The sequence below is a fragment of the Helicoverpa armigera genome, chromosome 19 (assembly GCF_030705265.1).
Source record: "Helicoverpa armigera isolate CAAS_96S chromosome 19, ASM3070526v1, whole genome shotgun sequence".
Taxonomy (NCBI): Eukaryota; Metazoa; Arthropoda; class Insecta; order Lepidoptera; family Noctuidae; genus Helicoverpa; species Helicoverpa armigera.
Window position 1 is genome coordinate 7,679,552 of NC_087138.1, and position 27,952 is coordinate 7,707,503.

Here is a 27,952-nt window from a genome sequence, read left to right on the forward strand (position 1 = left end):
TTATTAAGTCCCCCGCTATGTAAATATGTCTTCGAAAATAAAGCCCCTAGCGAAATTCTTTTCGAAAACATTATCTTCGAGTTAATTCTGAAAATTATTCGGCAAAGTTTTTTTTGTCGCTATCCCAGTCCTGCAGCGTGAGGGTTGGTAAGCTCTAAGCTTTGCGACGGTTTTAATCTTTTTTGAATTAGAAAGCCTAGAAGTGTTCAATTAACTTTAGACTTACAGTTCAAGTCTACATCAATTTCTTGCTAAGTGTCTGTTGAATCACTTCTTTTAGGAATCGATTAGATAAGTTTAAAAATTAGTACGCAAGTGCACGAAAGCCATACTTGTTACAAGTTTCTTGATCTAATAAATATTCTTTGTAAAATATAGAGCTTCAATAAACTTTTAAGAAGTCTACGCGAACAATTCACTATAAATAGATTCATTCAATATTAATAATTCTATTTACTAAACCGATACTCACGAGATCACATCAAAGTCAAAGTTCATGACCTTACGAAATTTAAACACAAAAATTATTAAAACATTCATCCCACACTCATCTTTTATTAACTGTCGAAAAGTTTGAATGAAATTGTTGAAAGCCTATCGAGAACAATAGAACAATAACGAAAGAGAAAAATAAAATATCTCGGTATTAGATGGCATTCAATCAACTGTTGGAATTGATTTTGTAATAACAATTTTGTTGAAAAAATCTAATCACTTTATTTTGACCCTTCGTCGTGCCCTTTCGTTGGTTTATTTTGGTTGTTATTGTTGTTCGTGGCAAGTTCTATTAGTCAATTTTTATTTTTAGCGAAACTTTGACATCATAATGTTAACAACTAGTCATAAACATGTAATTCGTTACTCACTGTAAAGCTCATGTATGTATTCAGCTAGCAAAAAAGCATACTAACTTACAAGGGAAATTTTGCGGTTGGCAGAATTCCGTCACATTTCACACAGAGATTGTCTAGCAAACCGCGTCGGTGATTAAATCAATATCTTTTTCTCGTATTCAAAGGTCGTCGCGCCGGTAAAATTTCGTATATAACCATATTACCTACTTTCTTTCAAAGACGCGTCACGTCCGGGCGACATGGAAACTTTCCACGGCTGAATATACTACCCGGGAGTTTGTTAGGGTTGTCACTTCGTTTAACTTCACAAGACATTCTTCCTTGTATACTTTGTAGTTTTTGGCAGCGCTCGCATCCTTAGGTGTTCTGCACGCTAATTAAACAAGAAGCTTGACGGTGACCTAGTTATGTTAGTCTGTGATAGGTCTTTCTTAGTGTCTGTTTTCCTCGTTTCTGTTTGGTCCTTTTATACCACTGTTATGTCAACATACATGGTCCCTACTCTCGTTATGCCAGTGACAACCGACACTGTATATTCGACCAGTCAAAATCGTTTGTCTGTGGGTTTGAATGGGCATGACGGCATTAAGGTCCTGTATGATTGATTGTGATTTAATCCCTTATAAAAACTGGCAACCTTATATAAATTTCAGTCTTTCAGGTAAAATTGTATTCGCCGCACGTTTCCTTGGCGACGATAAACAATTAATTTCTTTAATCAACTGTGCCCGACTCGTCCCCAGGGTAAAATAGATACGGACACTTTGACAAAAGTTATATAAGACCTCAGTTTTTGTATCAACTATTTTATAAAGTTATATAAGTCGGTAGAATAAATTTACTTTCAGGGGATTATATTTTTAAGTAAAGTATTTTATTAAATAATTTCAACTTAAGCTTTCGAACGGTCTAGGTAACTGTATTGGTTGTTACTTACTTCTATTTCAATGTACTTGACAGGCCTTTTGTTGTTCTTTTTATCATAAGCTTTTATGAAGAATTTTACTTCAAAACATGAAGTTTTATAATAGAAACTTTAAACTGTTATTATTTAAATATTTACTGAAATACGACGTACGCCTACATTATCTTCCACAAGCCACAGCACAATCATATTAGTGATACAGAAAATGACAAACCAACAAAAACACCGACCACAGAAACTGCGTGTGGTCCAATATAAATCATAACACATACATTAACCAACTTTAAACAACAGTTATATCAAACAGCTCATATAACAACAAATGCCACTGTTTCTTCAACTTTAGATCCAAATACGAACAAACGGCGGTACGTAAGTAAGGCATTGCAACCAGTTATCTTAGCCGACTACGATCGCATCGTTAAACTTAATGCTGACTCTGATCTGAACCGTTACGGTTATATCTAAAACCGCTTGCGATGCCCAAGTTACGAGGTGGTGCGGCAAAAAATGTCGCTAATGATTGTCGTATAAATTCTGCCATCTGAACAAGGAACAGGTGATGATTTTTAGGAGAGGTAAAAAAGGTATTTCAGCGGTCAATTTATTTAACGAGTCAAAAAAGCTTCGTACCTCACAAACAAGCTCACAAAAGTAGGTACTACCTCTTAGTCATCAGATTCAGAAAGGGATATGTTGGCGTTTAACACTGGTTCGCCCTTTACAGACTCTGCTTTAAACAGTTAAATAGTACAACCACTAAACGTTGTGACAATATACAAAGGGATGACAGTTTGTTTATCAATATTATGTACCTAATGATGTTCTTTATGTTTCAAGCAAATAAGGTTTTTGTAACCGACTAAAACTAAACTGAGCTCTGTTGAAAAATAAAACAAATCAAAACGAAAAAAAAACTTACTGTAGAAATGAACGCTTCAAGCTGGTCTCTTGCACCATATCCCTAACGGGATCCCAGTTGGACCGCCGTTACCCAGAGCCGATAGCTTGCAGTCTAATAGGATAGTGCACGACACACGATTGAATCCAAGCCAATCCAAGCCAGGTCCCGATTTGTCCGCAAATTGTTTTAAACTTCACATATGTATGATAATGAAAGAAAACCTTGGCTGGCCAGAATTTTTATCTGGAGGAGCGTAAACTCGGGTTTGAATATTTTTTGACTCGGAAAATGTAGAAGCTAGGCTCCAGATTTTTTAATTTGTTTTGTGGGAATACAAATTTCATATTTTAATGTTACTTGGGTCATTCAATAATCCAAAAACCGCCACCGATTTTTTATTAAAAATCAGACATCTGAAAAAGTTGAAAACGTATCATTCATCCTACATGGAATGGTAGATAGGTATACGAGAGCCGTCAAGCGTCCATGTACAGCTATCAATATTCGTACTCTGCCTAACAACAATATTGGCCGCTTCGCAGCGCACAAATTCCCGCCATCCTTTGTGGACAAGTTGGGAAATAAAAGGCAAAAACAAAGGCTATGCATGCACAGCGGCGCTTAGCTCGCGCCATTTATTTGCGGTGCGTTTGGTACGTGCGGCCGCTACGCCGCCGTCACGCCGCCGCCACGCCGCCGTCACGCCGGGGGCGCGCTGCACAATAACACGCATAAATAAAACTTTGTGTTTGTATACTTTGCCCGGTAGCCGTGCGGAATTTCAATGAATGAAATTGCGCTTGTGTAGTTTTTATTTAATATGTTTCAGGGTTGTGAAAACTGTAGGATACGCGTTAGGAGAAACTTTATTTCTGTCGTTCATATTTGTTTACATTCTCACTGCTAAGTTTGTCAATTGTCCGTGATGAATTCTAATTTGTATCTTTCTTAAGATTTGCACTAATACAATTAGTTAGGTAGAGTAGCTGTAATGGTATTCGCTCGACAGTAAACTACATTTTAACATTCAAAACGCTTCGCTTGACAAAGACAAACTTGAATACTAGTTGTGAACACAAACATGTACGTATCTATTCTTACAAACTTATCAGAGTTGTGAACACAAACATGTACGTATCTATTCTTACAAACTTATCAGAGTTTCAAATTGTCTGGATCTAATTCTACATCTTGTAATAAAATCCGTCGTTCATTCACCCGTTTACTGCTGTCGTGTGTAAATAAGGCTTGTGGACCACTTTTGCTATTGGCCGAAAGATATCCAGTTTCTCACGTATAAAAGTTGTATTTGTTTCAAAAATGACTGCTATACGAGATAGGGGCATGAAAGCCCAGCTGTAATTTTAGAAACGTATAAATTGTGTAGCTGTTTTCCAGAATGGCAACCTTATCTAGACACACGGCAGTGTGTCCGCCAAGTTCGAGCAAAAAAAGCGACACACCGGCCGTGGGTTATATTACACGAACCATTTCGGGCCAAATTCGACCCCCCTGTAACTCAAAATCTATTTTATTTACGCATATCAAATTTCTAGTATCTGTTGAGACCCCCTCACTTATCTAAAATACAAAATTTCATTAATATACCTATTGTAGGTCTTGAGATATTGACGTCAGAAAATCGCTATTTTTACTATACACTCACTGACTGATTCACTTATTCACTGATTCACTGATTCACTGACTCACTCATCAAAAACCTAGACCACTTCCAATGGTCGTATTGACTTGAAATTTGGCATGGAGGTAGGTCTTTATGTCAAGGTAAAGGGAAAAATCTGAAAATGGCCAAGTGTGAGTCGGTTTCAAAATAATGAAGGTGTTTTATACCCGGTGTAAATTTATACCCCTAAGGAACTAAAACGAACTAAATTTATCTATATTTATATAATACTAGGTTTTGCCCGCGACTTCGTTCGCGTGGAATGGTGACTTTCGGCAGATTTTTGGTTAGACCAATAGATGGCGCTATATGTCCGGAATAAATTTTATTTTTTATTTGTATATTTCTTTATAATAAAAACTGTCCTATGTCCTTTCTCAAGTTCCAAATTATGTCTGTACCAAATTTCACACAAATCGGTTCAGTAGTTTAGGCGTGAAGAAAAGACAGACAGACAGAAAGACAGACAGACAGACAGACAGACAGACAGACAGACAGACAGACAGAGTTACTTTCGCATTTATAATATTAGTAGGGATATCTTCGAAGGGTACAAAGGTTTGTATTTAGTCAAAGTAAAGTAAAAATCTGAAAACGGCCAAGTGTGAATCACTTTCGAAAATAACGAATGTGTAACTTTGATCCACAAACATAATATATGATAACATGTCATGTCAGTCAGTTGGTAAATCTAGTCCATTTAGTTAATCTAGTTCATTTCTTTGTAAGAAACATACTGCATATTAAAAAATCTAAAAAATAGTATAAATGAGACATTTCTTTAACTAACTTCATCGTAAGAAAAAAATAAAATAAACAACCTTACAAAAATAAATGAAATCCCACCCAAAACAAAAATGTGAAAGACTGCCAAGTTCGATAATATGGGAATGCTTCGCCTATAAAAGAAGTGAGATCTGAATAAGTACCAAGTTCCATACACATACCTACCTCAGTTAAAAATAGTTACTTTTTAATGATGATTACTTGGCAAGTTTTAATAGAAAATTAAATACTTGATTCATTGCGTTTAGTAGGTTTATAACAAGGTGTATGAAAACTTGCCAAGTAACATCATTAAAAAGTAACTATTTTTAACTGAGGTATGTGTATGGAACTTGGTACTTATTCAGATCTCACTTCTTTTATAGGCGAAGCATTCCCATATTATCGAACTTGGCAGTCTTTCACATTTTTGTTTTGGGTGGGATTACAGTATACTTCAGTGATTCTAGTTTGAGATTTTGTTCTCTCTAAGGAGGAGCGTGACACTGCATAACATAATATGAATATGTCCTTCCAGTAAAATCGAATTTTCTCTCGCAATGTAAACCGATGGACTAGCGTCCTTAACGGTATTTCGTTCACGTCTCAGTTTCATATCGGCCAGCAATCGCTTGCCGAGCGCTCTACGACGACATAACAAATATTGAGCGCGAGAATTGAATTTCGAATTTCTTATTTTAAAATATCCAACGATAAAGCGCTTTCTGAATACGTGTCCTAAAATCTTCGCTTTCTGTGTGCCAGGGCATTAGAGATTACAGATAAGGACCGTCGACTCACAAAGTCAAACTGCAGTGGAGAAAGCTATTAGTTTACCATTTTAAACAAGAAAATCTTTTGTTGAATTGAAAATAAAGAGGGAAATGTAAGTGACAAGTTTATACCTACCACAAAGCCACTGCGGCACACGACAAAAGGAGTTTCCAATGTAGATTCGCTTTTAAATTATTCAGGGTAATTACCAGCATCGGGTCGTAGTAATGGCTGACGATTTTCCCAGTCTAGGTTTAGAATTGAGGTTGAACCTTTAGAAAATCTAAATTGTGTTACCACATCCTCATTCCTTCGCGTAATAGTCTTGTAGAAACATCTATAAAGCTCGGATAAAATTTTATGGATATCTATGAATCTTAAGTTTATTGGGCTGTGAGACATCTAGGAATGTAATAAACACGTTGCTTTAGTGGACGATCTTCTGAAAGGGGGTGAATACACTCCTCAAATGAATGCTTTATTTTTGTGACAGAATTTCCATACTTTTACATGTCTTAAGAGTGACTACACTAGACAGAATTACGATCATTTAAAATAATCAATAAGCTGTTTGCTAGCTCTTTTGCCCATGGGAACTGCTTCGTGCAACCTGATAAACGGGCAAAATATTTTTCAAAATCAGACCTATTGTTCCTGAGATAAGCGCGTTGAATAAAAGAAAGAACCTTTTTGTGTTTATACTTATTAGAATAGAATGATATAGTAGATTCATACTTTGCCTATAGTACTATGATAAATTACAAGTCTGATGGGACTTTACCTTTACGAACAGGATACTATTGTTTGATTCTGAAGATGCGATAGACAAGATTGAGTTAGGAGGCGGACATGACAACCGTAATCATCAATCACGACAGATATTGTGTTGCAAGTTATTAATATTACTGACAAACCCTTTACACGAAGATTTATATGTGTTTGTGGTCGTAGGGTCTCGCCACAATGCGGCAAACATATGGCTTTGGTGTTTTATTTTCAGTTTGACGAATTCAAAATGTTATATACAGCCTTGGCCAAAAGTATTGAGCACCCATGATATCTTTCAGTTTTATGAGGAGTATCAAATAGAAATAAAACAAAACGTTTTATATGGGTTTATTTTACGATTTATTAATAGAAAATTAATATTTTGTGGGTCCACCCTTCGCCTTAATTACGGCAGAAATTCTTTTTGGTAAAGAGTTAACAAGTTTTTTACAATCGTCAACAGTAATCGAGTTCCATTCTAGGCGCAGGCAGCGTTTTAAATCTTCTTTGTTGTTGATTGTGTGGCGCCTAACCCTGCGCTTTAATAAACCCCATAAATGTTCTATGGGGTTCAGATCTGGAGACTGAGCTGGCCAGTCAAGCAGTTCCGTGTTATTTTCCTGAAACCATCTCATGGTGCGTGCAGATTTGTGGCATGGCGCGTTATCCTGCTGGAATTTGACTCCATCCATATTGGTGTCGCCAAAAAGTTTCGTGAATGAAGGCAGTAATGCAGTTTCTAGTACATTTATGTACTTGGTAGAGTCCATGCGACCCTCACACACGAACAATTCGCCAACTCCAGAATCGGTCATGCAACCCCAGACCATTATGCTGCCTCCACCGTGTTTTACGGTTGGGACCACACACTCTGGCTTAAATTCTTCGCCCATACGGCGACGCACAAAGGTCACACCAGGTGTACCAAAAATCTGCAATAAAGAGAAAAATATTGAGTTACGTAAAACTAAAATAAATTCAATTATGCGTTTGGTTTTTAAAACATTTTATAAAATTGTATCAGGGCATTAAATTGACTTACTCACCTCAAAGTTTGATTCGTCTGACCACACAACATTTGACCAATCTTCAGCGGTGAAAGTTCGGTGTTTTAAAGCCCATTTCAATCGAGCTTTTTTGTTGTTGTCGGAGAGCCATGGCTTCTTCCTAGCTTTACAGCCTTTCAGGCCAGCTTCTTGAAGTCTTCTGCGAGTAGTTCGAGCAGAAATTGGCTTCTTAATTTGTTCCGACAATTCAGCAGCGAGCTCTGAAGATGTTTTTTTCCTATTTCTTAACGACTCTCTCAGTAACTGACGATCTTGACGGTCTGTGGTGATGCGTTTGCGCCCGGTTCTCGGTCTATTTTCATGTGATCCGATAGTAGAGAATCGCTGAATAGCATATTGCACGGATCGGCGCGAACATTTCACAGTTTTAGAAATTTCTATTTGTGATTTCCCTTGCTCATACAGAAGCTGTATCTGCACACGTTTTTCTAAAGAAAGTTCGTTTTGTTTTGGCATATTGCAACGATAACACTTAAAATTTCTGAAATAAAATGCAAAAGGCGCACTAGATCACTGGATGTGTTCACAACAAGCGATGGTAGCGAACTGATAAATAAATACAAAAAATGTAAAAAACACATTTTATTGCACCCAGGTGTTTTATTGTCAGCTGCGGCATAAGTCATTGTTTTAAAATCTTTGTAGATAACCGATAAAAGAATACTTCAACGACAGATTCGGGTTTCTCCCATAATTACCGTGATCTAGCGAAATTTGTAAGGTGCTCAATACTTTTGGCCAAGGCTGTAGTATTCAAAATTCATATGTTCTTAGAAGCTGGTACATATGCTTTCATTGACTTTAATAAAAATTTGGAGGCTTCATACTAGGGCATTTGAATTGTACCCCTGTATTGAAATTAGCTATATAGCTTAAACTAGCACAGCAACTAAATTCACCTAATTAATTAGTGTTAAAACTTGTTTGTTTGACGCATAATTATGTCATAATTAACCCAAAACAATGTTTGTTTCAGGTAAAACCCCAGTTCCCGGTATGATAACGTTTGGAATCAACAGATGTAGTGAATCCTTGGAGCCTGTAGCGCTAATGTGCTATCAACTAGCATTAATTAACCGAACAATGCAAATATAACGTGTTCTATTGTTACGATTATATACGCAGCGCTAATCACGGATAGTTCCGCGTGTTGTGTGCTAAATATTTTTATCTGAATTTTATTATTAAATTCTTGTTAAAGCAAAGCTTTTGGTTGAGCAATTTCATGATTAATAACAGATCCTATATCTACATATTATATTTTTACATATTCGGAGATAGTTTACGCAGGTGAGCTTATATTCTTATTTAATACTAGGCTCGGAGGATGGATGATCTGAGTTACACGAAGTGTTTCTCATTCACTGAAAAAATCTAACTACACAACAAACAACCACTGACAGACAATAAACATTGTACTTTCTAAGAAACACTGATAAACAAAGAATGATGTTGCTTTACAGTAACACGATTTTTCTAGACAATTAATAAAGCAACTAAGCATGAACACACGGCATACACGCCGAAATGAGTTAAACTTCATTAAACTACATTAAACCGCTCCACTGGATCGAATCTCTAATAAACAACAGATTACGCTAAGTATAACGTGCTGTTTTAGCTATTAATAACATTGATGATCGCCTTAATTAGCTGTCTAGACATCCATCTTCACAGCTCTTTGTGTCAGACTATTTATGTATTCGCTGCTAATTTCACTTTATTAGTGCAGCGGTTGTAGTTTAAATGTATGCGCTAATTGGGTTCCGTCTTGTAATCTGAACTGAAATAACATGAGATAATTGAGCTTGCAGTTCTATTTTGAGACAAAGATTTTTAGTAAGAAGAAACTTTTATCAAAGTTCTTGCACAATGCTGAGGTTGATGAGGAACCGAAAAGTATGCCATCATCAACTAAGCCCATGGATATACGCCGATAAACATGGGAAGCTAAAGGGGGAGCAAGATATACTTGCAAATATTTCCTAACGATGAAGTCTAAGTGTTAAAAATGACCAAGATATACATGTTTTTGATCTAACGAAATAAAACAACCCACCAAAAACATTAAATGTAAAAAAAGCCAATCCTCTACGCAATTCCTCTACCGTAAAAAGTTTTGAGATCGCATAGAAGCCAAGTCCTGTTCAACTTTATTTGTAATAATAAATCAATATTTTGTGACTATATCAATAGTTTCGTTCACTTTACAATAATATTGACTTGGCCATGAGCACAATAAACTACAAATATAATACAGCATATCTTGGAGAGGTGAAAGTCAATCATGAAGTTTAATATCACAGAATTAAATACTTTTAGTTTTTTTCAATTGTTACTAAATGACCGACAGTCAGTATCATCCAAAATCATGACCTGCACATTTACTATGGCGCATGTTTGGTCCATGGTGATCTCAAATTCCAATCAGTCCAATCGTAAAATCATGTCCATATAGAATGTATCAATTCAATGGTATTTACACATTATTTCAGGGAGCGACTATTAACTTGTGCTCATGGCCAAGACAATATTATTGTAATGTGAACAAAACTATTGATATAGTCACAAAATATTGATTTATTATTACAAATAAAGTTGAACAGGACTTGGCTTCTATGCGATCTCAAAACTTTTTACGGTAGAGGAATTGCGTAGAGGATTGGCTTTTTTTACATTTAATGTTTTTGGTGGGATCTAATTTATTTTTTGTAGGTCTCCTTCTTCTCTAAGTATATAACAATTTAAATTAACTTACATGCAACTAACTAAATATATAACAAACTAAATATGTAGACCTAAAGTAGCACGTAAACAAAATTTTTTTAAAATAAATTAAACAATTTCGAAATTGTCGAATTTTTTAATCGAATATCTTTTAGAATAAAAGAGATTTATTTCAGAGGTAGATGGCGCTATCACATGAAATTATTTGTTTTTTTTTTTAACTAAAAACCGTAGCGCGATTTAGACCAGGACAACGCCATCTATCGAGCGAGCATGCAGTATTTATCGCACTGCATTAATATGAAAGATTTTATCACTATTCATTTTATTTTAACCTAGCTTTTTTATTCATATGTATGTATATTTAATACATAATAACAATATACCACACTACGTAACAATAAAACAAATGGTAACATTTTGTACATAAATAAATAACAAAGTTATCAATGCAGTCAAAATTCATACACAATGTTCTTGAAAAACCGCAAATATAAATTTGTTTCCTATTTTTTTATAAAGTTTTAAGGTTTTTATAATTTTCCCTTTATATGTAGCCAATAACCTATCTTGGTGCCAAATTTGAAGGTTCTAAGTTTGCTAGAAGTACCTTAGACTTTTGATGATCGGTCAGTGAGTGAGTCAGTGACAAAATGGTGTAACTTTGATCGCTCATAACTCGTAAACTATTTATTCAAATTTCTTGTAATTTTGGGACTGAGCTTGTTCTAATACTTACTCTTGGTCATCGAAAACCTAAACTCCTAGCTTTGTTCACATGGAAGATACAGGGGGCTGAAATTGCCGCGAAACGCTTCGAGAAAAGATGGTACGGCCGTGCCCGCTTTGCTCGAGTCTTGGCTGGGGCACTGCCGTGCCCTCAGATTAGACAAATGAAAGTTGGGTCAATTAAAACACTTTTTGCCATAAACTGATTCAGGCAATTAATTTTGAAACTAGAAATCGATAGAAACTTTATAGACGGTACAATTCACACTGAATTGCAATAAATAAGTAATTCGATTGGTGATTTAGTTTCATTTTGATAGTTTAATTGCTCTCATTTGCTGTTTAAAATATTCATAGATTTTATGCAAGTAGACGGACTTTGCAAAAGGCTGTAAGTGGTACGATCAGGTGTTTGGTTCTCGCACTAATATTTAAATTAGCTACAATGATATTGATTCCGAAGCGGCCAATGAATGTGGTTTTATTAGCTGGAATAACATTGAAGAGGTAAAATTACCATTTGGACTAAAACAGATGCTTATGAGCACCGTCCTGAAAAATTCTTCTGCAATCCCATTTGTAATTTGCATGCATTTTGATCTAGACTAATTAATAGTTGGAGTGGATCAACCTTCTTTATGTGCTGGAGAATTTGTATTACTCTTCTTAGATTACACATACATAGCATCAAAAACTTCCAGGTACCACAATCTATCCTCCTAACACAATTACGTTGAAAAAACAAAGGACTAACTGTGATAAACCTTCGCAATTCGGTGTTAACGAAAAAACAGAGGAATTCCTAAAGAAAAATGAATGCGAAAAGGAAGCTGGCTCAGTTCTGACAAAAACTGTGCCAGTACAAGTAACTTAGTTTTGTGGCTTTGTACTATATAAAATATTGACTTGGCTCCACACTTTTTGGCATCCAACTTCGGTGTTTTCTTTTTTACGTGGACGTATAACATCGTAAGTTGTATCGAGTTCGGAGAAGTTTAGGAATTTCGACATTTCGGTGTTGTAACTAATAAGTTATCGTAGAGCTAAGTCTGCGTAGAAAAACGAGCAGGTAGATTTAGACAGAGCTTTATAAACCATTACATAAGTAGCACCTCATTATTTTTGTACCTATTTAACGGTAACAGGTACTCGCGGTTTACTTTTAAACCACTTACTTCCAATTCGGTCCAGAACACTTCATTGGTTAAGTAATAGGCGTACAAAAAAGTAATTAAAACTACCGTTCACAATTACAAGTGTCCGTGGAATGAGGTCGTTACAGACAATGCGATTTTTACGCAGAAGAAACCATGGTTGGGTGGCCTTAATTAGATAGCCGAAGGTCCCCGAAAATCAGGGCCGAAACTAATGTGGTTCCTCTAGCTACAATTTGGTTTAGCTGTGAAATTATCCAATTGGAAACGTTTATCAATTTCATGTGAACTTTATGATGTGAACCAATCACTTTCTGAGATTAAATGGTCACTTACCGTTAAGTGGCAATTTCCCTGATTAAAATGTCTTTAATGTTGCATTCTCTGTCGGGAGCGCATCCATATTAATGTTTCCGCTTTGACTGTTATGCAAACGAAACTCTCATTACACATGCATCCAAAAGTTTTGACTCATAATATGCACAAGCAGCTGCAAAAATTTGCACTTTTTAATACTTTGCAATTGGTAATTATATTGAACGTTCTTCATTTCTCTTTAGTATTATTTATGATTCAATGCATTAAGTAATAACGCTATCATTCATATGCAATTTAAGAATTAAATTCGTTATGTTACTTTCGATATTCAAATTCACAACAGTCACTACATATGTACCTATGTGTTAGTCAGTGTTAGCAATCATAGCTTAATTACGTATATGCTATTTTAATGTCCTCTTCAATACGAATAAAATAAGCCCAGACATAAAGTAGATGCTATACACCTTTAAGGAGCTGCCAAAACTGTATTTTGTGGAGCTAGCAACGTGTTCATAACCTGATAATAAGTCTCTGATTTATTTTTTACTATGTTCTGTCGATACGAGGGTGTTAGATGCATAATAAAAAAATCTTATCAATTTAAAATCCTCATATATTCAAGTAAAAAAAAAAAAAACCTGTTTAATCCATTACCTGTATTAAAACAATATTGCCAAGCATTAGCTTAACCACTTAACATCTTTTGACTAATAGCACGGATTTGCGCCAAACCAGGTTCATTGCGTTTCTTATAGAACTCTTGCTGTTTGAGGCGATTGAACCAAGCAGATAGCTTTGGATATCTACAAAGAAAAGTTCATTTTATACACTTTACACATAACTGCTTAATTTCGGTAATTTTGATTTTCTATGCTATGCTAATTAGACAGCCAAAGAGCGAACCAAAAAAGCGCTGAATGGGAGATCCAGATAGTTTTCTATATTAGCCACATCGAGATACCGATACCTAATGAGAGCAAGGTATAGGAGACATATTACTCAACAGTAAGGAGTAAGTGGAAATAAACACTAGTTGTTAAATATCAAACGCATGTACTTACGCCTTTTCATCTACAGGGAAAGCTTCATTCAAAGTGCTGATGGTAGCCACACAGCATATATCGGCCAATGTCATATTATCGCCTGCCAGCCACTGAGATTTTGACAGGAACGCATCAACAAAACCGTAGGCCGTCTTAACCTGTTCTACATCATCAGGTCTGAAGGCTTTCTCCCCTTTGAAGAACACTGGTTCCTGGAATTTAGGAGAATATTTATGAAGTTTTGTCAAACAAATGACAAATGATGATTTTTGTCAAATGCTCAATCCTTCTCCTGATCGGCCTGTGCCCAGCAGTGGGACGATAAAAAGGCTATAACTGTACTGTCAAACCGGTATTTTTTTTTCGTGCGTATGCAGTTCTCAATTAATGAAACCCATACTCATATTGTAAATGCAGAAGGGTTATACTTTGGTATGCAAAATTGGCATTTTACGGATTTGTACGGCCATCCTCGTTTTGATGATTTTTAATATCATGCAGGTTTTTTTTACTAATTAAATTAATTTACTTACAATAAGTCTACTCAAAGACGGAAACAGTACACCACTGTCAAAATGGAGACGTTGGTCGATGACCGCTCTTTTTTTTGGATCAGTTGGGTAAAGAGAACTGGTTTTCCCATACTTGGTAACCAGGTATGCTGCAATGGCGTGGCTGAAAATTAAATATATAATTTTAAATGTAGCTATTTATTACCATTACATTGATATTTAGAAATATTGGCCCAGTTACGTTAAAGTATGCAGAAGTGATTTCAGCATTGAATCAAAGTATTCAGATATGATGAAAAAACTATGCTATGGTGAGGTTGGCCATTTCATGAAAGCAAACTGATGACGATGAAATATTTTACATTCTCACCTGTCCCAAATACTGAAGTCATCATCTTTCATAACCGGAACTGTGTGCTGAGGATTCATCTAGAAGTAAAATTATTTATTTTATTAGGAATTTGGCCTTGTAATTTAGCTTTGAAATTTAAAAAAAAAATGTCTCTATAATTTCTTCCTGTAGAGATCCTAGACATGAGGCTTGCAATAAAAGTATCTTACTAACCTTTAAATAATCTTCTGTTAGATTTTCCTTTTCCAGAAGGTTGACGTCCACGTACTTCACATCTGGGATCTTTAAGACCTCAATGGTCATAAACACAGCCCTTACAGGTGGACTTTTGTCCATTTTGTAAATTGTCAACACCATGTTTAATGAGTTCTGAAAAATAAAATATGGTGCTGTTACCAAGATGTCTTTGTAGTTTAGTTGTAATAATTTTTGCCGAGTGTTGCAAGTAGATTTCAGGGATTTCATATTAAGATGTAATATAAAAAACTATGATGGTACCACGTGCAAATATTATCAAAAACAGAGAGAACACAATGAAACGATGTGTGGGTTTGAAGGTAGGAATGTGCTTGATATGATATTGAAACAGAATAGTGAGAAATTAGCAATTTAGCTGGTCGAGCAAAAAAAATGCTTACCTCACAAATTATCACTGGAAATTCCTGGCAAGCTAGTGTCTCTGAAGCCACAGCTCTTTTCTTCTGGTACTTTTTAGTTTATGATAAGGATTGTGTTGAACCAAACGTTTTTATAGAAGCTCCCGATCAATAAGTCACACGTGGTTAAAAATTATCTGTTAATCTGATTGTTTTATCATGTCTATCTGGTTTGTTTTTATCGTGTCATCGTGATCTATCCTAAGCTGGCGTTCTGGATACTTAACAATGTGTTAACCCATTAGGAATGTAAATGAAGTGTTATCTGATAAATTACTAAACAAGTCATCTGTTATTTCTAGTTTTGTTGGGTCTTGAAAAATAAGATTGTATGTAACACGAGCTGGTGATCATGGTCTTTCTGTGTCTACAGGACTTTCGTCAGCAAATGTGATGTAATTACAGCGTACCTGGTTAAAAGTAGGTCACCTAGAATGTCCAAGGATCCATCTTCCTGCTTACCAAACATCAAAATTGGTCAGCTATTCAAGGGAATCTGGGTGTATAGTTAGTCACAAAGGTGGCATGTCGGAACCCACGTTTTTTGGACCTCACTGCTTAATTTTAAGGAGGTGCCAAACTAATTATTAAAGAAATGACTTTACATTAATTTATTACTGCTGACTGTATTTATTTTGATTAAATGCCTATTGATAATGCCACAATTACGATAACATTATTTACTAGATTTCATGATTTCCCAAAACAATTGATACTAAGAGTTACATCAGTTGATATTTATATCAATGAGGCAAAGCCAGCTGTATAGATAAATAATTCTAGGAATTAATGAATTGCAACTTATGCGTATTCATCCTGATTTTATCAGGAATTTGCATGCATTGTCATGATTGTTGTTATAATATTATTATTTATTTGGTGTATTATAATCAGAGATATGATAAATGGTATGCGTAACAGCAACATTGCTTAGTAATTCCCTAATTAAAATGGACCTGTCATTGCTGAAATTTTTTATCAAATGCATGCCTACAACTTTCGAGAGTTGCTGATTTCTTTAGTATTCTGACCTGATGACGAGGATGCTGAGAAAAAAAGGATAGTCTCAATCGGTTCAAGAGACTCCCTAGTTATTGGTACAAAATTTGCCATATGCGAATAGAGAACTTCTTCGTGTTTCTGAAGTCGCGTACTCAGTTAAAAATAGAAAGTCATCTGACTTGAATGGTTCATAAGGAAGGTTTAGGGTTTAGGTACTTATATGTTTATAAATACAAAGTGTGTTGTTGGGTGGGATCCTAGTATTTGTATAAACTCCTTTCCTTATCCTGTTTATATTTCAGTTCCGAATATCCTTTCAAGCTGGCACGTATTTCAAAATAAATTAATTAAATTCCTGTCTTTTGATTTGCGGAATATTTCAAAAGTACACTCGGAGTTAACACTTGAAGCACTCATGACATCACGGGAGGTTATGCTCTGATTGCTTTCAATCAAATCATGATTTTCCTTATTCCCCCTTTGTAAGCTTTTATTAAAATGAAAGAATGAGAAACATAATATTGTTTCCATAAAAGGATCGCACAAAATTATTACGCTTGAACGTCGTATTTCTATCATGTCACTGAACATTTGTTTGTGAGTGTTTTGTGTGTCGCAGAAACAGGTACAAAATTAATTTGTCATGCTTCCGAAAACAAAATCGTCCGAAATTGAGAACTAGTCCAAAGAAGAAGTCCTATAGCTGCTCATATTTTGCAGATAATATTCAAACATTTCACGAAGCAAAACAATTCCCAAAGAAGTCCAAACTTTAGAACAGATGCTACGTAATAAAGTTTAAAAATCTAAAATGTCTGCAGAAAACACTAAATCCAATTCTCATCTAAAAATGCTTTAGTGTTACACGAACACTAGAGGCCGACATATGTAGCGGGCCCCGGGCCCCGGCTGGGCCATTAGTGCAAGTGCACGGGGCCGGTGACGTCACAACTCGAGGGGCCACCTCGCGCCAACTAGGCCACTGGAGCTCAGCATTGAACGGGTTATATTGTGGATACGCTAACCCCACGTGCAGTTCGCTTGAGTGGAGCTGTTACGTTAATTATGTACTGCTTTTATGTATGTACAGATTATTTTTACATGGCTATAACACATTGAAAGCTCATTTGTATGATTTGCATTTGCCCAGTTTTAATGTCAAAAGAGTAGTAAAATCTTTGCACACTCTGTAACACTTCAACAAAATGAACTTAAAATAACATCGGACGGATTTAAATGCCAACCTTCGAAATGCATCCTCATTCTTAACCCTTTTACTGCTCAAGGCTCTTGCGAATTAAATTAAATAAAATCCCGCATTCCTTAACCCGTCGAACGCGAGCGGCCGGAAGGCGTCGACACGGAGACGTCGGGTGGCACAAATTACCCCGAGATACGTTTCGCGGACCTATCCATCATCGGGCGGCTATCCCGCCACGTCATCTCTTATAACAAAGCAGGGTTGCCCGTCTTAAGACGATATTATTTTAGCTTTAGTGTAATTTATACCGTGGAAACTTTACCACTCTGGAGATGTGAGAATAAGAATATGAACAGCTATGCTGATGTTCGCCTCTTGTTGATAAATATGTATTTTTGTTTTGCACTTCAGTATCCTTTACACTCATAGATGTACACTACACGTAAGACGGTCACAGAATGTCCAAGAATGCTAGCAGTGTTATAATGATCATTAGATTTTGATTCGAAAACCGCACTCTTGGTATTGATATTACGGCAATAAGTACCACCATTAAACCACTTTAAACCGCTATAACAATGCTGTAAAAGGTACTATTATAGTACCTACCATGCGGTTTGTTAGGGTACAAATGGGAGCACCATTTAGAAAAAGCTATCGGCGTGGTCGTTTCGACCAATGTAAATGTAGTTAGTGGTTGAGATATTTAAGTCTTCAAAATTATTGCAGATTGCAACTATCATATCTATGGAATTGGAGTACGTAGTTGTAATTATGTAAATATCAATTACATTAAATTCTACTTTGAGTATTTTATTTTATCATTTGGTCTAAATGAAATTTTTCCGTTAATAGAAATGCCATTTACCCTTACCTATACCTGACCCGTTTCATGAACTTTTTCCGATATCCTAAAAGTTAGGCAGCCCTAAATCTAACCCACACATCGCCGCAGGTAACCCGTCGCGGTGACTTTCCGACAAATTCAATAAATATATCGCCGGGCTGCGGGCTACGTATCAATCATGCAGGCCTGGTGAAAGGCGTACTTAAATATTCACGAAACAAAACTTCTTGCCAATTCCCGTGTTTAGGTTTCCACCAAAACCTGGGTTCACTTTGATCATGATTAGGATTTCAGATACGAAAAAGTTCAGGTCGGGTACTACGAAACTTTTCGGTAGTCTGGAATTTTGGTTCGGAATACCAGTTGTTATTGTGAGTAGCGAATGTTGCTCAGAAAATAGCGGCGAAGTCAATTATTTAGCAGAATTTTGCTGCTCTCTGTTATTTTATGATGTAAAGTTTTTAAAGACATTCACACGTTTATCTCACAATGCTCAAGACATACAGAATCGTCTTCGGTCTTCGAAGTTCCGATCATTCGCAAACAAATCGCAGTCAGGCTTGGCGTGCATTTAACGCGAACAGAATGCGAGGAATTTAAGAACGTGCGACGCTATATATATTCCGTTTTAAAGAACATTTAAGAAAACATCTATGTAATTAATCCGCAAGTCTTCTAAATAATTACTATCTGCGGAAAGTCAATAGTTGAACAAAGTCCCCTAAGCTATGTAAGCGCTCCATACGCAACTTTGAGGGTTCTCTTCATCCTCCACCTCTCATTAGGCTGCCATAGACTATTTCCTGGCCATCCCATCCCCGGATATCTTGTTTCCGTGACCCAGCCGACCGGAAATAGTCTTTTTTCTTTCCCACGGAACTTAACCTTTTCGTGCGCATTCGAAATTCACACTTCGTGACTTGGGTCTCTCGGCTTTTTGCTGGTCGTTTGAGATTTTTTACGGATTAACTATAGGAAGGTTTTGGGTTGGCTGATCGAATTTTAAGTTGGTGCAGATTCACCACACTTTTTTTTTGTATGTATAAACATATTTGGTTTGCCTTCTGAGAAAATCTAATGCAGATAACGTTTTCTGGGACAGTAAGATTTTGGTAGAAACCTTAACTTAGCTTAGCTTAGTAATTTAGTATTCTTATTTTTTCAAATTTGTAGTTCATGGTTATTTTTATAGTCTAGTGTTAAACGTGAGGACTTGTTATTGGCTATCCGATTACCATTCAAAATTACAATGTGTTTTATCTTGCTGTAAGTCTTCCATGCTGTATAAATAAATATAACTTGTCTGACCCAATCCCCGCTTAGATAAATATAGAAACAGTTAACACTTCAGGTGCTAAAACGAAATTCGCGTAAATAGTTAATTAGCACTGATATCGCTTCTTCAAATAGCCTGCGGTCAATATTACTGTGATACTGACACAATTCTCGACTTTCACGAAACCAATATAATTGGCAAACTAAACAGAACCGTGTCATCTAGTACTTATAATACTTATTAGCACTGTAACGCAAATTGGTACTAAACAAAATTTATTACAGCATAAAGGAGAATTTAAACTCTGCAAATACTTAATAACTAACTCTTACAAATGACACGTCACGATAGTTTAACGTTCCATCTTCCATCCAATAACCTTCCCGCTATTCCCCTTAAATCCACGTACAGTGTGAAAATGGCTTGCAAATAAGATTAAAGAACACTGGAGTGTGCACAGGGAGTTGGTTCCAACGCCATTATACTGGAAATGCGAACTCCGGTCACGTTTCCCGACCATTTCTTACCATATTTCAAACGAGGTGCACCAATAAAACTAGGAGCTACCGCCCGCTAGTCTAATGCGGGCCGAGGTGAGAGCGAAAAGCGGAATGCAGTTTCAAAAAATACTGGCAACGCTCTTTTGGACCTTGAGAAGCATCATAAGCAAACAAAGTATGGTGATTTTGTCGCTATGTACATAGGAGGACATAATATTTATATACAGCATGGTTATGCTCAAATTAAAAGTAAACATGAAAAGTAAATGCTTATTTAAGTGAAACAACGTTTGCCAAACCCAATGGATCGGAGATAATTGCTCATTAATTATTGTAGGTTATTCTGAATATGCTGTTTGTATAAATGCTTATTCAAATAAGCAGTTGTGGAGTGTTTTCGATAGAAGAGATCTTTATAATATTTGCAAAAAGTCGCCGTTTCCTCTGCTCTTAGACTGGATTATAAAATAGCGATGCTGTGTGAAGTGTTGGCTTCACTGTAGTCTCTTGAACACGTCTCCTCAAGGCCGATTGGATACTGACAACCTCTCACATAATCTAATTTTAATATCCACTTCTTTTTCTAGCTTCGTTCCCAGTTAATTTGCTATCATTCTCTTCTTATTTTTGTCATCCATATCTTTCTTTGTCGTGGTCTACCTCTTACTCTCCTTCCCTATTCGTTCATACATAACACACTCTTGTTTCTCACCTCTGGCTATAAAATATTTGACTCCAATATGGCGATATTATGGGTACCTAAAGTATCGTTGTGTCTATGATATATTATAATGTCTTCATTACCAAGGTATTCCCATAGGTAGCAGTATGATGTTTAATAATAAATACTCAGGGATCTGAGGTAAGCAACATCGCTTATAAATGTTTACGCTAACACCTACGTATGTTTATATAAATAAACATGAAAGTGTCTCATGAAAATTGTTTACATTGGCTAGATGTTGCGTGATACATAATATCAAGTATTTGAGAAATGAATGAACATAGTGCATTCACCCGAAACATTGCAAACTTATTTATATCCGAATATTTTGAAAGTTGTTGAAACTTTCCAAAATAGTCAGCTGTCTTTCTGTTTCTCACTTTCACAATGCTAGGCTTCATTAGTAGTGTTCGAGCGAAGCAAGTTTTCAGCCGAAACAACGACTTTCGGCTTTCGTCCTACTTTCAGCGCAATTGTAATCAACGTCAGACAATCCTACTTGCATAGACAGCTCGTTTATGGGGTTTGAGAACTGAAATATGACGTAGAATAAACAGTTATCACGTTTCTTGAATAATAATTTAATCTTAGTAATAGTCGTCATAACGCTGAAGAGCCTTATATTACACCCTATCAATTATTATATTTTTTTTTTTGATAAGAGAATTCTCTAATTCCTAGCGAAAAGCGTGACCAGTAAATACTTACAGAGTTGCAATTTACACGCTTATTGTAATTTACACGCTGAGATTAAAGAAAGCGTAAGTGAATGTAAATCGATTGCATACATTAACATATGTGACTAATATCATTAGTGACTAAAACCACGAGTATAAAAAGACTATGAACACATTGAGTCAGACATCGAGTTTTTGATCTCATGTCTCAGTTTTTCAACGGCTCATCGATTACAGTAACGTTTTAGTTACAATTACAACATTGAATCCATCACGTAGATGCGTGAAGAGAATTAGGTTAAGTAGTAACGTTATTACGTGCAGTCGTAAATAGAATGGTAAGTCGTTACCGGCCGACCGACAATATTTAACGGCTACTTAGTTACTGACTGCCGACGTCACGATAGATCGTTATATCCTTGGATCTTGAAAGGGAATTGTTTTGGACACGCTAACAAAACCCCTCATTCTGTAATACTTGTTTTCTTCAGCTTTAGTCTAATTTGAAATATTCTGGACTCTTATAAAATCTTCAAAACACTTCTCACACGTATTTTTAGTATCTGGTGCAGTGTCTGCAGTTTTTTGCCTAAAATGTGTAGCCTCACGGAAGCCGTGTAATTACGTCTACAGTGATAATTAGAGGAATCCTTGGCCCACTTGCCGCGGGCAGAACGCTGACGACCAACGCCATGTGACGTCACAACCCTCTGCGGTAGGGGATGGGGTAGAACGGAAAGCAGATTTGTTTTAATCTTCCTTAAACACGCGTAAGACGAGGATGCGTTTTTGGCACAGTAATTGTTAAGGGGATTCAATATTTGGATAATGTTACTGCGTTAGACTGCGAGCTTCTCGTAGCACGTGAAATGAGATGATAAGAGGAGATGAAGCCATAGACAGTCGCCAATGTTGTTCCAAATAGATTGGCAATTATGCTGGCCACCATAGATAGGATCTCATCTTCATTCTTGATTATAAATCATACATAATAGCATGATCTCTAATTATGTATGTGAGTTCCGAATTCTGTTTGCCGTTGTTGGTTCGGACGTTTTTCTTTATCATTTTTTTTGTCTTCTTTTGGTTTGTCTTCTTATTACCACCCTTTTATGTGATTACACAAATTGCACTTAGCGAATTGCCATCCCAAAAAGCTTACGACTTTGAGATGCGTCATATAGAAAATAGCTATGATAGTTTTCCAAAATCCCCTTTGATCTTTAACTTTGACAAAGACCTGACAGATGATGCACTACTAAACACCACAAAGGGAAATGAATTATGCAAACAGTTAGTACTTCCTCATTCTAGTGGCGAAGCAATTAGCGAGCCACAAACAAATAGCCGTCTAGTCGGCATTGCGACTGAGCTATATTTAATTACCACTGGAAATATGCCCCACAAATTAGGTCAGTCTGGCTCTGAAGATTGTTGCATAGTTTTCTGCTGAACTGGATACTGGATAAAGCTTATTTGTATTCGTATCAGAAGTTGGGAAAGGTCAAACTTGTTTCATGATTCAAAGATGGTTCTTGGAAGATTGTTTTAATTTCTACAAAGTACAAGGAATTTTTACATAACCAAATAAATCTGTATATTTATATAAAAGAAAGTCGTGTTAGTTACACATTTTATAACTCAAGAATGGCTGAACCGTTAAGGCTGGAAATTAGAGGGGATATAGATATAGCTCAGACCCGGGAGAAGTACATAGGTTAGTTTTTGTCGCCATCCGGCTACAGGAAGCAGTTTTCTCGGGACGCTGGTTTCTGGAACGCGCAAAGCTAGTGTAAAATATGGAAGGAAAGCTATAAAAAATATAGATTTTGTGCAGCCTAAAGACCTTAATATTTTTTATTACTTCATTAGTATTCCACATTACTTCCAAATTTTTCCTCTTTCGGTCAGTTCGTGACTGCGAGTTGATAAATTCGCATCGCGTTATAGTGTACGTACGATTTATTGTCTCTGGGCGTAATTAAACTAGCATTGGCACAAAGCCAGGGTCGTTAGATATTGCACTTTACTATATTCTAGGCCTATAAATAGTTTTACTACTAAATTCACGCGAGTTGTAATTATACACGTTCTTGGTAGTGTCCACAGAGAGTTGTAGGCCTAATATAGGCAATCTGTATCAAGCAGTAGTGTTAGAAAAGGGTTAAATATTTCTGGTAAACTTGAGGCTCGATTTCGTAGTATTAATCTACACTTATGTGTAGATTAAAAAGTTCTTTAACATCTAGGTGTGTATCATAAGTCGTAATGCAATAGAAAGGACTCACGTAGTCCTATCTAAAAATACTGAATTTGGAGTTTAGAGAAGCAACAGGAACTGTCCGCTGTGCATTGTTTCATGACACAACAGTTTTATTGCTTTCTAGATAAAAATTCTAGGGCAGTGGGACCATGAAGAGCTTACATTTGTTGTACAATGTAGACTGAATTCAGCAACTTAATTAAGTATTTCGAAACATTATAGAAAATCGTTTAAATGTACGTTACCCAAACAAGATAATACACATTACACCATAACTTGTTCAAAACAATGTGAAAATTACATTAAGTTATGCATTAAAAAGTTTTGTAATTATGAACATGAAAACTTATTTTCTGCAGCTGCGCCCTAGAATTTTAATTGCTTTGTAAACGATAAATTGAGTTGCATGCAAATAGAAAGAAAGTTTTAAAAACATTTCCACGGTATTTATAATCTGTTTTGTTTGTTTCAGGTACACTTCAGCAAATACACAGAAAAAAATTGACTCTGCGAGGTAGCTTTAGCATTTCAATATCCATATTGAAATGTTAGGCTGAAAAACAACAAAAAATATAGTTTAAAATGTTCTTTAGTACATAAAACAGTTTAGTTAACAAATCTAACGAATTTAATATATGAGAAAACAATGTAGTTATCCAGTTTCTGAGGTCGTGCGGTAAGATCGCCTCTACCACCTGTTTCCAAATCCAAGGGGTATTAAATATGTTTCCGTAGCACTTTACATCTTTATCCAACCCCCCAAATGCAAGCGTGACGGGTATTAGATACTCCCATACATGTAAGTAATCAAATCCGTCTGGGCTCTCATTATGAGATTAATTAACATATTAATCCATTGTACCCTACTAGCGGTATTATTTACCCTATTTACCCTTCTTAATGGGAAGTGGGTACGGTCATGGGGTCCTGTAACGGTATGCCTGTAGGATATGGATCTGATGGTGATTGTAACATGGTATAAGGTAGCTTATTAGACGACATTATTATGTAGGTTGATTAAGAAGATATTCTTAAACCCTTCGATCGTCCAAGGAGCTTTCTTTGTAAGGTCTATGTAATTTTACCAGTATTTATTGGGTGTGCCTTAGGACGTTCTAAATAGGCCTTCAATTAAAATTAGGCGGATCATTATATTGATAGCTGTAGAATATGCGATGATAAAAAGATCCACGACCAAGATCCCAAGAGTCTACAAAGATTTGGCTTATTAAGTTCGTACCACCAAGTTATTTCAGAAAGGCAAGTCTATAGCCTATAACGACATACATCATTGACATCAATCAGTTTTAGGTCCGGACGACCCTAGTCGACCTATTTTTTTAAGCTCTTCTTTTAGGAACATCCCTGATGAATTGCCAATCAATAAATCAAAGTCGTGCGCAAACCTGTTCAGAATGAAAAGAGATGTTCCGCATCGCTAAAAACGGAGTTTTCGATTCGCCTTTTTTTATAAAACTTTCAAAATATTTTTTAAGCCTTTTAGCTTTCTTAAAGCTAAGCAAGGAATGATCAACATTTGGTTTTTCTTAAATAGGTAAGATCCGTCTTATGCTTTTAAACTGAAATTCTATTTCATCCATTTGTGTTAAAAATGCATAGTTGTCTAACAGAACTTCTAAAGGTATGTAAAACAAAAACTAGTTTGTGATATCATCATACCTTCAAGGGCTACAAATAAATGCTACACAATATTTAAATGTAATTACAAATAATTTACGAGCACTGCTGTGAAATGGCCATTAATTATATGAACAACAATTATTAGCCTGTTGACATTCAAGCTAGTTATTATGAGTAACTGAGTCTTGTGTCGCAGATAAATCGTAAATTATCTTATAAACTATTTTGTAAATACTTGACAGGCTTTATCTATAATAGTGATAAATAACTTCGTTTGTAAATTACTATAAATTATTTTAGACGCAAATTATCTAGGTTTACTATTCTGTGGCTAGAAGTGTAGTGACATTTACTCTGTAACTTTAAATTTAGTAAGTTTATCTTCTACTATGTTGCAAAGTTAGTAAGTTAAAGTTGTCGGTAGTCAACGGCTATACTTAAACATTGCATACAAAATACAGTTTTGCGATAAGACAAAAAAAGCAGTCATTAAAAATGCCTTATCTGTATCAAAAGTTGTTTTTGGTTCTGTTATTGCAAACACGTCAAAAGAAAAGTGCACATCCATATTAAATTAAAATATTGATCACGAAACTAATTGCCTTGAGTAAGGATTTTTACTCTTAACTTTTTAATATATTATTTTCGACAAGAATGTTCATGTAGTAAGCATCAAGAATATATTTTTACAGCACTTAATAGCTTTTAATATTGATTAAAAAAACTGAAAGCTTTTTTACAATCCATTCTAGTGATTGTATGAAAGTTTACATTCATCGAGTTGATGGTACAAATAAAGATAACAGCAAAATTGCTTGAACAATGCACAACTACGGTTATAGATATAACACATTATTGGTTTAATTAACGAGCTTCATAACAAATTGAAGTAGATAATCAATGACACTTGTACCGCTTAATAAATAACATTAATATCTTCAATCCCCCTTTGCAAATAGCTGCATTAATTGAGCACCCTTTCGAATTCAAATAATTGCCTTAAAAATGGCATCCGATTAATGCGGAGCGTTAGCCACACCTATCCATTTCATATTTCATTATTAGACGAGTAATAAATAAAATGCTCTTTTTTCCTTTTCCTAAATAAGATAATTTATGCTATATATTCAGCGCCGTCAAGGCCTCATACTAAATTTTTATTGAAAAGAAACTTTTCAGGCACAAGTTTTCGCTGGTTTGTGTAAATAAATGTATTTGGAAAGTTCCAAAATAATTTATGTTCGCGATGTGACATTTCGTATTTTTCCATATTTTTTGGTAAAATATGAGGAACTGTAGCAAGTTAGAAATTTACAATTTGCACGAAACTCGTAAAAAACCCATCCGAAAAGTTTCGTAGTATCCGAAAAGTGTGGTTTTGTGAAACAGTATATTTAAACCACAGTGACGGGGCTCGGTTCATTATAATTTCAGGGGGAGGGGCGACTGTCCAGGGTGAGAAGTGGGGCGCCACGGGACGAAGTTAAACTTATCGATTTTTATAGTACAATGATGACGGGTTGCTTTTCGCTAGGATTTTCTAGGATTTTTTGCGACGTGCGTTGCTAAATTATGTTACTCGCAAAATATTCTCTATTAGGTACCCGTATTAATAAAAAAAGATATATGACATTGTAAAATGTCAATGGTCTTTTAATTCTCGAACTTATCAAACTTATCAAAATCACACTTTACAACCCGCAAAAGGCCAAGTTGTCTTCAAACTATCGTCAGTTAGCGGTTTATGCTCCTATGTGTACCACCAAAGGTCACCAAAAGTCCCTTAGAACACAAATTATGATACTTTCATTAACAACTGTAAGTACTAACACATGTCGTTAAACAGAACCCGTGAGAGTTGCCGCCGTGTGAACTTGACATATTGTGCTTATTGATCGCCAAGTTAACCCACTTGTGAAATGTCGGCAGATATTTTGTTCAAAACGGATTTGGAAATTGCTGATATATTTTTGAAAGACAGTTCCAACGACTTATTTACTTACTAGCCGTTTTCCCGCGGTTTCACCCGCGTCCCGTGGGAGCTACTGCCCGCACCGGGATATAATATAGCCTGCCGATAATATAGCTTTCTAATGGTGAAAGAATATTTAAAATCGGTCGAGTAGTTTTTAAGTTTATCCATTACATCCAAACAAACAAACAAAGTTTTCCTCTTTATAATATTAGTTTAGATAAAAGATATTGAATTTGGCGTACTTTGGTGGTCCTTTTAAAATGACTAATACTCTATTTAGTGTAATACAAATAACGTGAGCTTATAACATCATGAATCATAGTTGAAAACACAAAAGAAACTGAAAATATTTCCCTCGGTGACACGCTATGAACATGACATATTGCGTTTATTGATCGCTAAATCGTAAGTTCCGAGCTATGACACGCTACAGAAAGAGTTTATTAGTCGGGACGCCAAAAAGACTATTACCTATAGAACATATTATTAAGATCTATCTAGTAAATTATCATGTAATCTCAGTTCTTGACTAGAAATGGACAGTGTCAGAACTATATTTAAATCTATGTTTAACGCTAAAACGTTTGCCCAGTCACGCAAGCGGCTAAGAT

At 35.8% G+C, this 27,952-nt stretch overlaps 2 protein-coding genes across 3 annotated transcripts in view; one reads left to right on the forward strand and one right to left on the reverse strand.

Moving 5' to 3' along the window:
- LOC110373290 (ubiquitin-like protein 3) overlaps positions 1-27,952 on the forward strand; it is a 149,094-nt gene that overhangs the window by 102,214 nt on the left and 18,928 nt on the right. The gene's annotated exons all lie outside the window — the stretch shown is intronic.
- LOC110373289 (glutathione S-transferase 1) lies at positions 13,272-14,954 on the reverse strand. Its single transcript, XM_021330524.3, has 5 exons — positions 14,793-14,954; positions 14,598-14,656; positions 14,249-14,390; positions 13,734-13,927; positions 13,272-13,475 (listed from the first exon to the last, which is right to left on the reverse strand). Exons 1-5 carry the CDS (start codon positions 14,934-14,936, stop codon positions 13,358-13,360), a joined length of 657 nt encoding a protein of 218 aa, XP_021186199.3. The 5' UTR covers positions 14,937-14,954; the 3' UTR covers positions 13,272-13,357.

Excerpts from the sequence above, each read along its gene's own strand:
- LOC110373289 (XM_021330524.3), bottom strand. The coding sequence starts at position 14,936 with ATGGTGTTGACAATTTACAAAATGGACAAAAGTCCACCTGTAAGGGCT. Across the intron at positions 14,391-14,597 it reads GACTTCAGTATTTGGGACAG|CCACGCCATTGCAGCATACC; the intron begins GTGAGAATGTAA and ends TTTAATTTTCAG. Across the intron at positions 13,476-13,733 it reads TTCCCTGTAGATGAAAAGGC|ATATCCAAAGCTATCTGCTT; the intron begins GTAAGTACATGC and ends TTTTCTTTGTAG.